The following is a 13,094-nucleotide window of genomic DNA, read 5'->3' on the forward strand; positions in this document are numbered from 1 at the left end:
AGGAACAGCACCTCATATTCTGCTTGGGGAGTCTGCATCCTGGGGGCATGAACATTGAATTCTCCCAATTTTGTTAGCCCTTGCTGTCTCCTCCCATTCCCATCTCTCTCTCAGCCCTCGGGCTCCTCCTCCTTTTTCCTTTCTTCTTCCCGCCCCCCACCCCCCATCAGTCTGAAGAAGGGTTTTGGCCCGAAACGTTGCCTATTTCCTTTGCTCCATAGATGCTGCTGCACCCACTGAGTTTATCCAGCATGTTTGTGTACCTTCGATTTTCCAGCATCTGCAGTTCCTTCTTAAACACTTTGCCTACTTTCAATGACTGGTGTACCATGACACCCAGGTCTCGTTGCATCTCCCCTTTTCCTAATTGGCCACCATTCAGATAGTCTACTTTCCTGTTTTTGCCACCAAAGTGGGTAACCTCACATTTATCCACATTATACTGCATCTGCCATGCATTTTCCCACTCGCCCAAACTATCCAAGTCACCTTGCAGCCTTCTAGCATCCTCCTCACAGCTAACACTGCCCCCCAGCTTCGTGTCATTCGCAAACTTGGAGATTGTGCATTCAATTCCCTCGTCCAAATCATTAATATATATCGTAAATAGCTGGGGTCCCAGCACTGAGCCTTGCGGTACCCCACTAGTCACTGCCTGCCATTGTGAATAGGACCCGTTTACTCCTACTCTTTGCTTCCTGTCTGCCAGCCAGTTCTCTATCCACATCAATACTGAACCCCCAATACCGTGTGCTTTAAGTTTGCATACTAATCTCTTATGTGGGACCTTGTCGAAAGCCTTCTGAAAGTCCAGATATAACACATCCACTGGTTCTCCCTTATCCACTCTACTAGTTACATTCTCGAAAAATTCTATAGGATTCGTCAGACATAATTTACCTTTCATAAATCCATGCTGACTTTGTCCAATGATTTCACCACTTTCCAAATGTGCTGTTATCCCATCTTTAATAACTGACTCTAGCATTTCCCCCACTACCGATGTTAGACTAACTGGTCTATAATTCCCCGTTTTATTTCTCCCTCCCTTTTTAAAAAGTGGGGTTACATTAGCTGTCCTCCAATCCTCAGGAACTACTCCAGAATCTAAAGAGTTTTGAAAAATTATCATTAATGCATCCACTATTTCTGGGGCTACTTCCTGAAGCACTCTGGGATGCAGCCTATCTGGCCCTGGGGATTTATCGGCCTTTAATCCATTCAATTTACCTAACACCACCTCTCTCTCTCCCCCTCACCCCCTCTCTCCCTCTCCCCCCCCCCCCCTCTCTCTGTCTCGCCACTACTCTCTCTCTCCCCCTCCTCCTCCCTCTCCCTCCCATTTGGCCCTTCGAGCCAGCACCGTCATTCAATGTGATCATGGCTGATAAAACCGGGATGTATACAGCTACATTGGACATTGAGGCGGGGCTGGGACTCCAGGAGACTGCCTCGCTGTTCCAGCCAGTCTCTGAGGTCAGGTTCAAAACTCCTTCTCTAAGATCCTCCATTCTGATTTTAAATTTATGACCCAAATTTTTCTTCTTCCAGATTAAAGCTTCTTCCAGATTAAGGCTTTGGCGACCACCTCCTGCACACGATCAGTTGGCTCGCCCTCCAGGCGCACCTCATCCAGTTTTTCCAGGCTGTTTTGGTAATGTTCAATCAAAATTTGTCATGTGTGCTTTGCCCAGGTTTCAGCATTAGAAGCCACTTTTTGTAATGTTTCCTGGGTGGGATTTGCCGGTTTTACAAAGTGTGTTAATAACTTTGCCTGCCTTATGATACCCTAAGTGGGTGCTGCTCTTGCAGAACCCTCAGATGGTGCAGAGTCTGGGGCATTTTATAAATAACTCTAACAGCGACTGCAAAGGAATCTCTTGGTCTCAGTTGATTCCTGTGCTGGTCGCGATTCACATTATTACTGTTGCTCAATTACTGTTATTACATTACATTACTGTTATTACATTACATTATTACTGTTACCAAGGTGCTCACCAAGTCTTTGTTTTTTTCCAGCTTGCAGAGACCACTTGCCGAACTCTTCTCGATTGGACAACGATTTTCCAGTTTCGCTATCGCTGTAGCTTCATCAGTGAAAGAGATCTACTTTTAGCCGGTAAGGGGTTTTAAAGGGTAGGTTGATGTCCCTCCCTTTCTGGGTTTGCCCCTCCCATGTGCTGAGTCCTAGTGTTAAGGTTCAATTTGCTTCAAACAGATGACAACACAAAAGTTAGTGATACAGTAACGTCTTTATTTCGCCAAGGCAGGTGTGGGAGTCAACTCTGACCGTATGTAAAATACAGACTACAGAGTCTCTCTTTCTCCACACACAGAGGTAATGTTCAATCAGACATATTTATACCTTAATAATCAGCAATTCAGCAATTCTTTATCTTGCAGAGCATTGTACAGCCATTGTACATATATGGTTAAAATCAGAAGATTGACTGGTTCTTCCGATAGAGGAAAGGTTCACCCATATGTGGTTATGCTGAAGGAGCTATTTTTGCAGATTCATGCACTCTTGCATTTTGACCTTGTTGATTAATTGTTTGTACAGTACAATCTGTAGCGTAAAGGGTAAGAACGAGTTGTCTGAACATCTTTCTGATCGTTTATATCATAGAGCAAAAACATGCATGTTATTGTGCTGTCATCTCGCTAATGTTGCAGTAGAGGTTGGACAAGCTAGATGCAGGAAGATTATTCCCGATGTTGGGGAAGTCCAGAACTAGGGGTCACAGTTTAAGGATAAGAGGGAAGTCTTTTAGGACCGAGATGAGAAAATAATTTTTTACACAGAGAGTGGTGAATCTGTGGCATTCCCTGCCACAGAAGGTAGTTAAGGCCAGTTCATTGGCTCTATTTAAGAGGGAGTTAGATGTGGCCCTTGTGGCTAAAGGGATCAGGGGGTATGGAGAGAGGCAGGGATGGGATACTGAGTTGGATGATCAGCCATGATCATATCGAATGGCGGTGCAGGCTCGAAGGACCGAATGGCCTACTCCTGCACCTATTTTCTATGTTGAGTCACGAAAGGCAAAAACATTCATGTTATTGTGCTGTATTCTTGCTAGTGTTGAAGGAGAAAGGTTAAGCATTCATTTATTGCTACTAAATCTACAGCAGAATCCATTTTGTCACTTCTAAATCTTTAAACTCTGTCATTCCTTCCTCTTTATCATATATGATAACATTCACAGTCCTCGGTAGGTACACAATGGTCTCAAGCATTTAACAATAAAAATCAGAGCGATGATTAATTAAAAAATAGCCATAATGTAACACAGTACCCCAGAGTCCACCAAACCAACTGAATGGCCAGCAGCTCCCATTTCCTTCATTGTACTCATGCATGTCACTTAACTTTGTAAAGAGCTCAGATTTACACAGGTTGAAACACAAGCATCTTTATTGTTCAGGTCATTAACTTCTATGCAGGTCATTACACATTCACACTGCTACTGTTACTGGTGGGCAGTGGGTAGGATCTTACACTATGAATGCTATAATTAGGCGGGGTTATAATTACTAGTCATTATAATTGGCTAACATGCTATAGCCAATCTACATCTCTTGTATAAATGAAAGACAAGTAAAGCATTGCAACTACAATAAATAAATAAAATGTTAAATGCAAATTGCCACATCTAATACTAATGGGGTTAAACATAATCGCCATTTCTAACAGGTGGCTTGCTAACCCGCCCGGTCCTCGTACGGTGAGGAGCTGCCTCATCAACCTTTTCCTTTGAAAAGTTGAGGGTGCGTTTCGGTGAGCCGAAGGGCTATGGGGAGACACCGTGGGGGAAGACCATCGGTGGGGCACTGGTGAGCCGGTTACAAAAGGGGAAGAGGGATGGCTACCTGGACCTGTTGAACCTGAGAAATATTGCGAGAGATAACGTTTTAGTTTCTCCAGCCCAGCGCCTGATGTCCCACCGAACACGACCTCCGCTGCCCATCACCCAGGATCATTTAAAGTTTTCAACCCCGCCGTAGTTCAAAAGCGCGTACAGTCCAACCGAGACGCGCAGAAACGCACTTACAACAAGGCCAGCAAGCCACTTAAGCCACTCATTCAAGGCAAAGTAGTCCGTCTACAGACAGACAAGGGACATACCAAACTGGGGTACATCTATGGCCCTGCAAAGGAACCACATTCCTACCTGGTCGATGTCGGTGGTACCATCTATAGACGCAACCGTCAACACCTTCTTCCTGTGAAGGAACGGCATCCAGCGCTCCAGGGTCCTGATGCACCTCCGCTCAACTTTAAAGTGATCGCTGTTCCAGCCGTTCCAGTACCTGCAGCTGCTAGTCCTGTCCACTCCCCGCATCGGGGCAGTGGACAGGACTTCTATGCAGGTCATTACACATTCACATTGCTACTGTTACTGGTAAGCAGTGGGTAGGATCTTACACTATCTATATTACTAAAAGTCTGATCTTGACCGCTTTTGTGCTGCGATTTCCGAGAGAACGCCGCAACCTACGGCCGTCATTTTTGGTCACCTCGCTCAGAGCCCCCCTCCGCCTTCCGTGACCGGAGGATTTTCCCCACCGATGAAAAATCAGAGATATATTAATGTTTTTTTTTTAATTTGCCATTCGCTCTGCTGCCCCCGCTGGCGGCAGGGGGGAGGGACTATAAAATCCGGAAGTGTAGTCCCTCATTCAGTCTCTGCCAGACCCAGGAAATGAGCGGGTCATGGCTCTCTGAGCTGTGAATAACATTGAACGCACGTCTACTCCACGGTGAGTCCCCTCAATGCGGCTGTAAAGTGGCTGCTGACCAATTGTTTGCCTCGCCTTTTTTAAAAGTTTGTGTTCACAAATTGAATTTTGGTTGTCAGGTGGCTGCTGCCCAATTGTTTGCCTCGCCTTTTAAAAAAAGTTTGTGTTCACAAAATGAATTTTGGTCGTCAGGTGGCTGCTGCCCAATTGTTTGCCTCGCCTTTTTAAAAAGTTTGTGTTCACAAAATGAATTTTGGTCGTCGGGTGGCTGCAGCCAAATTATTTGCCTTGGCTTGGATTTTAAAATCGCTGCAACAGTTGGCTGCCAGCCCAATAATCCATTCGGCCCACATTGTCTATACTAGCCCTCTGGAAACCAGTACCTTCGGCCCGCAATACTAGCGCAACTGAAAGCCCCCCCCCCCCCCCCACCCCGCACTGGCGAGCAATATTGGAATTGGTGGAGAGGTGGAATATTGCGTTGGTGACCAGCCCTCCCGTGTGATACTGGGACCCAACGGGTCCCACTTAGTCTAGTGAATTATATAATTAGGCGGGGTTATAATTACTAGGCATTCTAATTGGCTAACATGCTATAGCCAATCTACATGGATCTTTTCAAATTCTTGCGAAATATTGGTAGCAAGGTCTGATATTAGCGGATTCATCAGAGATTATAGGCGCAACACTCATCTTATTATAGTACAGGTGCCTCCTTGTTGATCTTTGTGGGTAAAAGCAAACAGGAACTGGATGTCTTTATGCAGGGGTATGGAGAAAAAGGCTGAACATAGGTCAATTACTGGAAAGTTGTCGGTTTTTGCCGTTATAGATGTCAGAATAATATTGATGTCGGGTACTAAAGGAGCAAAAGGAATCACTATTTTAAATAGCTCTCAGGTCTTAGATAAAACACCATTCATTACGTCTTCCCACTTTCGGGATTGGCAGAATAGGAGTATTACAGGACTTTGCTTTTCACTAATACTCCTCATTGTAATAAAGATACAATGACCATAGCTATCCCTTCTTCAGCCTCTGGGGTCAGTCAATATTGTTTTAAACATGGCAAGGCGGCACCCTTTTTTAAAGTCACTTTATGTTCAAGGGCTGAATGCACTCATCCCACATGATTCTTATGCTTTGCCCATAGTTCAGAGGGTACTTGGACCAGAGCCATTGGTAACCTTGGCGGATCCTCAGTAGTCAGCTGTTGCTTTCCAAAAATAGTGTCCCATTCCTTTCTGACCCATGTGATCTTTCCTTCTGTATCATTGGCAACTTTAAAACATGAAACATGTCTGTCCTTCACCATTTTATAATTTTTCCTATTTATTTCGCTGTTGCTGGAGGTCTAGTAGCTACAGTTAAGTGTGACTCAGAGGTGTCCCCCATCTCAAATCGATCCCTTTGGTTTTCAGAGAGGTGGACCATTATTCCTAATCCCGGGACGTCAAAGAACAAATAACGGGTCACTGTTAATGGTTCAAGTTTATTCAACCAGGGGGAGACTCGTTCCTGGTATCCGGGATTAGGGAGGCACGTATATAATTCAGGGGAATGCATTTGCTTATGTTCATGGCTGGTTTCAACAAGATACTGTAAATACTGGCCTTTTTAAAAATGTTTTGTATGACTTCCTTTAACCTCCATTCTTGCGGGAGGACATCCAAGTTCATATTTCCTTTATCAAGTTTCCAATCCTTTTGCAATAGGTTAGGTGTGTCCAACGAGGATTATTTTCCGCCTTCACTGCTGTAGGTGTAGTCAGTAATACTTGCAAGGGCTCCTTCCACCGTTCTCCCAATTTCTTCCCATCACATGCGCATGCGTAGTTTAAGATTTTTTAAAAAAGCCGACTGACTGCCTACCCTGAATAATCACTCGTGGCACGTGCCTAATATCCACATAGATCGCCAATGCATTTCCGAAAAGCAAAGGAAAAGAAAATAACTGTGCAGCTCCACCCTCCCACAACTGCAACTTCTTAGAGACACTACCTTTTAAACCACATGAGACTCTACAAAGATTTATCACGTAAATGAGCAGCTCATTCAATGACATCCTATTTCATCTGAATTATAGGATTCATGCAACATTCACCCAGAACCAGTTCCACAAACAAGTAACAGTCTTTAAACTCACTCACTCTACACCCTCTTTAATGTGACATTCACGCACAAATTTCCACACCTCACGCAATATGCTGAATCTCAGATATTCACACACTTTAAAGCAATAACATTCTCACAGTAAAACACAGTTATACACACCTCAAGGAAATTATGCAAAACTCTTAAAACTTTGATACGCCGCAAAATGTTCATACTTAGTTCATAAATACAGCACATACTGAAGAACTGTCTCAACCCAAAACATACTTTTACACATAGAAACATTGAAACATAGAAAATAGGTGCAGGAGGAGGCCATTCGGCCCTTCGAGCCAGCACTGCCATTCATCGTAATCATGGCTGATCGTCCCCTATCAATAACCCGTGCCTGCCTTCTCCCCATATCCCTTCTCCACTAGCCCCGAGAGCTCTATCTAACTCTCTCTTAAATCCATCCAGTGACTTGGCCTCCACTGCCCTCTTTTGCAGGGAATTCCATAAATTCACAACTCTCTGGTTGAAAAAGTTTTTTCTCACCTCAGTCTTAAATGACCTCCCCTTTATTCTAAGACCGTGGCCCCTTGTTCTGGACTCTCCCAACATTGGGAACATTTTTCCTGCATCTAGCTTGTCCAGTCCTTTTATAATGTTATATGTTTCTATAAGATCACCCCTCATCCTTCTAAACTCCAGTGAATACAAGCCTAGCCTTTTCAATCTTTCCTCATATGACAGTCCCGCCATCCCAGGGATCAATCTCGTGAACCCTCGCTGCACTGCCTCAATCACAAGGATAGAAACAAGGTGCAGGAGTAGGCCATTCGACCCTTCGAGCCATTCAATATGATCATGGCTGATCATCCAACTCAGTATCCCATACCTGCCTTCTCTCCATACCCCCTGATCCCCTTAGCCACAAGGGCCACATCTAATTCCCTCTTAATTATAGCCAATGAACTAGCCTCAACTACCTCTGTGGCAGAGAATTCCAGAGATTCACCATTCTCTGTGTGAAAAATGCTTTTCTCATCTCGGCCCTAAAAGACTTCCCCCTTATCCTTAAACTGTGGCCCCTTGTTCTGGACTTCCCCAACATCGGGAACAATCTTCCATCAACTAGACAGCATCTAGCCTGTCCAACCCCTTAAGAATTTTGTAAGTTACTATAAGATCCCCCTCAATCTTCTAAATTCTAGCGAGTACAAGCTGAGTCCATCCAGTCTTTCTTCATATGAAAGTCCTGACATCCCAGGAATCAGTCTGGTGAACCTTCTCTGTACTCCCTCTATGGCAAGAATGTCTTTCCTCAGATTAGGAGACCAAAACTGTACGCAATACTCCAGGTATGTTCTCACCAAAACCCTGTACAACTGTAGTAGAACCTCCCTGCTCCCATACTCAAATTCCTTTGTCTTTCCTCAAATTAGGAGATTAAAACTGTACACAATACTCTAGATGTGGTCTCACTAGAGCACTATACAACTGCAGAAGAACCTCTTTACTCCTATACTGAAATATTCTTGTTAGGAAGGCCAACATTCCATTAGCTTTCTTCACTGCCTGCTGTACCTGTCAGCCAACTTTCAGTGACCGGTGTACAAGGACGCCCAGGTCTCGCTGCAACACACACACACGCACGCACGCACATGCACACACACACACACACACACACACACACACACACACACACACACACACACACACACACACACACACACACACACACACACACACACACACACACACACACACACACACACACACACACCTATACCTACACATACACATACGAGGTGTGAGCCAGAGGCCCGTCAAAGGCACAGCTCCCATGTTTCCAAACATCTTTTTATGTGGCAAAACGTTACACTATTAAACTTTACATTCCCTTTTTTGACAGAGCTGTTCTGCCTACTAGAATCTTTAGTTCTGTGGGGACCAATGTGCAGAATTTGTAATCTGCTGTGCGGGCAGTAATGTGAGCTAGGGCATTCCCCCGGGAGACTTTGTTGTGGCCACTTGTATGGGCATTGCACTTGATAATGGCCAGTTGGACTGTGAGGGCTAAGGCGTGCAGTAGCTGTTGCAGTAGCCAGCGCTGTTAAGTTGCAAAAGCCTTCTTCTTGTTGGAGTGAGAGAGAATTCCTGCGGTGCCTTGGCAGAGACACCAGCAACAGTAGTTTAATGTATCTTTCATTCCATAGATGCTGCCTCACCCGCTGAGTTTCTCCAGCATTTTTGTCTACCTTCCTTATTTACTGAGGTAAATCTTGACATAAACTACATGTCTGGGGGTAAAACTGGGGTAAATAATGTTATAAACATCTCTCAGTGTCTGCCCTCCCTCCCCCTCCCCCTCTGTAAATAATAAATAAATCTCCACATAAACTACAGGTCTGTGAGAAAAACCGGGGTAATAATGTTACAAACCTCTGTGTGGATATATGAGGTAAATAAACTCCATCTCTCCTCCACTCTTCCCCCTTGCTGAACATTATCAATAAACCCCCATCTAAGGGGGGTTAATCAATAAACTCTCTGTCCACCCTCTCTCTCCCCCCTTCCTTAAGTACCCTGCGATGTCGACCATCAGGCCCTGGGGATTTATCAGCCTTCACTTCCATCAGTCTACCCAACACCATTTCTTGCCGAATGTGAATTTCCTTCTGATCCTCCGTCACCCAAGATCCACTGGCCATTAGTACACCTGGGAGATTGTTTGTGAAGACAGATCCAAAGTACTTGTTCAACTCGTCTGCCATTTGCTTGTTCACCATAAGAAATTCACCTTTTTCAGTCTTCAAAGGTCCAAATTTAACTAATTTTTTTCTCTTCACATACGTATCCATGTTCCCCACAAACGCTGGCGGGTCAATGCCAGCATTCCCCACCATCACGGCAGGTACGTCACCGGGCAGGGTGGGGGTACGTCACAGGGTGGGGCGTGGGTACGTCACAGGGCGGGGGTACATCACGGGGCAGGGCGGGGGTACGTCACGGGCCAGGGCGGGGTTACGTCACGGGGCAGGGCGGGGGTACGTTACGGGGCAGGGCGGGGGTACGTCACGGAGCAGGGTGGGGGTAAATCACGGGCCAGGGCGGGGGTACGTCACGGGGCAGGGCGGGGGTACGTCACTGGGCAGGGCGGGGGTAAATCACGGTGCAGGGCGGGGGTACGTCACGGGGCAGGGCGGGGGTACGTCACGGTGCAGGGCGGGGGTACGTAATGGGGCAGGGTGGGGGTAAATCACGGGGCAGGGCGGGGGTACGTAATGGGGAAGGGGCACCCCCTTCTTCCTCACCCACTTCTCCCCGAACCCCCTCTTCCATCCCCCTCTCCCCTCAATCACCTCTCGTCTCCCCTTCCCCACTTGCCTCCTCGCCACCTCTCCACTCCTTCCTCTCCCCTCCCCTTCACCCACTCCTCTCCATTCCCCTTCACCCCCTGCCCTCCTCCCCCCCCCCCCCACCCCCTCAAGCACTAGTAATGTTCACTTGTTAGTAATGTCCTGTTTGCCAGCTTGTTGACCTTCTGTGTTCCCCTCCTGCAGGGTTAAGGAGCCATTGCTGTGGACGGAGAAACGGGGACGTGAGCGGCCATTGAGGACAGCCAGGGTGCAGGTGAGCCCCCTTCTGTTCGGAGTGCGGGCTGAGCTTAGAGGGGCTGATCTTCGTTGGAGGACCACATGACGGGGCACAACAATGGGAAGCGTTATGAGTGTGACGTGTGTGGCAAGGCCTGGCAGAGCCCGAGCAAGCTGGAGATCCACCGGCGGGTTCACACGGGCGAGAAGCCCTATGGCTGCTCCACCTGTGGCAAGAGCTTTGCCCGGTTGTCGGGGCTGTGGGAACACCAGCGGGTACACAGCAGTGAGCGGCCATTCACTTGCTTCGACTGCGGAAAAGGTTTCAAGTCGTCGCCGGAACTGAAAGTGCACAGGCGCCTGCACACCGGGGAGCAGCCCTACACCTGTGCACAGTGCGGCAAGGGCTTCACCAGCTCCAGCAGCCTGCTGAAGCACCAGCACTCCCACACCGGCGAGCGCCCCTACACCTGTGTCCTGTGCTACAAGGGCTTCACCCGCTCTGACAGCCTGCTGGAGCACCAGCGCACACACACCGGCGAGCGCCCCTACACCTGTGTCCAGTGCTACAAGGGCTTCACCCGCTCTGCCAGCCTGCTGGAGCACCAGCGCACACACACCGGCGAGCGCCCCTACACCTGTGCCAAGTGCGGCAAGGGCTTCATCAGCAACAGCAGCCTGCTGAAGCACCAGCGCTCCCACACTGGCGAGCGTCCCTTCACCTGTGCCCACTGCGGCAAGGGCTTCACCAGATCCAGCAACCTGTTGGTGCACCAGCGCACCCACACCGGCGAGCGCCCCTACACCTGTGCCCAGTGCGGCAAGGGCTTCACCCAATCCAGCAGCCTGCTGGTGCACCAGCTCTCCTACACCGGCGAGCGCCCCTACACCTGTGCCCAGTGCGGCAAGGGCTTCACCAGATCCAGCAACCTGTTGGTGCACCAGCGCACCCACACCGGCGAGCGCCCCTACACCTGTGCCCAGTGCGGCAAGGGCTTTACCCACTCCAGCAGCCTGCTGAAGCACCAGCGCACCCACACCGTTGAGCGCCCCTACACCTGCACCCAGTGCGGCAAGGGCTTCATCAACTCCAGCATCCTGCTGAAGCACCAGCGCTCCCACACCGGCGAGCGTCCCTACACCTGCACCCAGTGCAGCAAGGGCTTCACCACATCCAGCAGCCTGCTTGTGCATCAGCGCTCCCACACCGGTCAGCGCCCCTACATCTGCACCCAGTGCGGCAAGGGCTACACCAGCTCGAGCAGCCTGATAAACCATCAGCGCACCCACACCGGTGAGCTCCCCTGCACCTGCGACCAGTGCGGAAAGGGCTTCACCGTCTCCAGCAGCTTGCTGGAGCACCAGCGCACCCACACCAGCGAGTGCCCCTATATCTGCGCCCAGTGCGGCAAGGGCTTCACCCGCTCCACCAGTCTGCTGTCCCACCAGCGGGTGCACGCCGACGACCATCCAGTCCCCAGCCCGGTGTGTGGAGAGCGCTTTGCCATGGCCTCGCACGCCCCGTCTCACCAGCACGTGCGCACCAGTGGCCAGCCCTACGACTGCCCGTACTGTGGTGAGACGTTTGACAGCTTGCGGGGTTTGCGGCAGCACAGGCGGGCCCACGCCGGCGAGCAGCTGCTCCCACTGTGACAAGAGAGCATGGGGCCTGCGGGAGCACCAGCGGATACACACCAGAGAGAGATCCTTTGTGTGTGCTGAGTGTGACAAGGGTTTCACCCGCATGTCCAGCCTGTGGCAGCACCGTCGTACCCACAGCGGTGAGCGTCCCTTCCCCTGCCCGTCCTGTGGTTAGGGCTTCACCGGCCTTGACCACCTGCTGGAGCAACGGCGAGTCCACACCAGCCAGTGCCCCTTCACCTGCCCGCTCTGTGGCAAGGCCTTTGCCCGCTCCTCCAGCCTGCTGGCACACCACCACGTGGATAGGCGCTGTTTAGGTAAACACAAAATGCTGGAATGAGTGGGTAACGTTTCTGGTCGACCCTCCTCTGTCTAGACCCAAAATGTCACCCAGTCCTTTTCTCCAGAGTTGCTGCCTGTCCCTCTGAGTTATTCCAGCATCTTATGTCCTTTTTTGTAAACCAGCATCTACAGTTTGTTTTTAAACCATTCTAGTTAACTGTATGCAATACTCCAAATGCTAGCTGACCAGTGCCCCTTAAAGCTGCACATATACATTCCTTATCTTACACCCTTTGATCTAATTTTCCCTCGTTTCTGTCACTTCACTCATCGGCAAATCACCCTCTCATCTATGAACATAGTTTCAGTCTGAAGAAGGGTCCTGACCCAAAATGTCACCTTTTTTGTATGTTCCATGTTCTCCACAGATGCTGCGTTACCCGCCGAGTTAATCCAGCACTGTGTGAAATGTCACCTATCCATGTTCTCCACAGATGTTGCCTGACCTGCTGAGTTACTCCAGCATTCTGTGAAACGTCACCTATCCATGTTCTCCAGAAATGCTGCCTGACCTGCTGAGATTCTGCAGCACTTCGTGTTAGACTCATAAGTGATACAGTGTGGAAACAGGACCTTTGGCCCAACTTGACCACACTGACCAACATGTCCCGGCTACACTAGTCCCACCTACTTGCATTTGATCCATATCCCTCCAAATTTGGCCTATCCATGTAAC

The 13,094-nt window shown here is 48.8% G+C and overlaps 1 protein-coding gene across 5 annotated transcripts in view; it reads left to right on the forward strand.

Moving 5' to 3' along the window:
- LOC116969375 (zinc finger protein 615-like) overlaps nt 1-12,239 on the forward strand; it is an 864,645-nt gene extending 852,406 nt beyond the window's left edge. For 2 of the 5 annotated variants that reach the window (XM_033016240.1, XM_033016239.1), the window contains exons 2-3: nt 2,020-2,119; nt 10,403-12,239. In XM_033016240.1, the coding sequence (XP_032872131.1) occupies nt 10,538-12,088 (1,551 nt within the window). In that variant the 5' untranslated portion in view covers nt 2,020-2,119; nt 10,403-10,537 and the 3' untranslated portion in view covers nt 12,089-12,239. Of the gene's footprint in view, nt 1-2,019; nt 2,137-2,266; nt 2,474-3,375; nt 3,779-10,402 lie in introns of those variants that run through there. The other 3 variants (XM_033016243.1, XM_033016241.1, XM_033016242.1) reach the window with 3 other exon arrangements.
- The last annotated feature ends 855 nt before the right edge of the window (nt 12,240-13,094 follow it).

The sequence above is a fragment of the Amblyraja radiata genome, unplaced genomic scaffold, assembly GCF_010909765.2.
Source record: "Amblyraja radiata isolate CabotCenter1 unplaced genomic scaffold, sAmbRad1.1.pri S31, whole genome shotgun sequence".
Taxonomy (NCBI): domain Eukaryota; kingdom Metazoa; phylum Chordata; class Chondrichthyes; order Rajiformes; family Rajidae; genus Amblyraja; species Amblyraja radiata.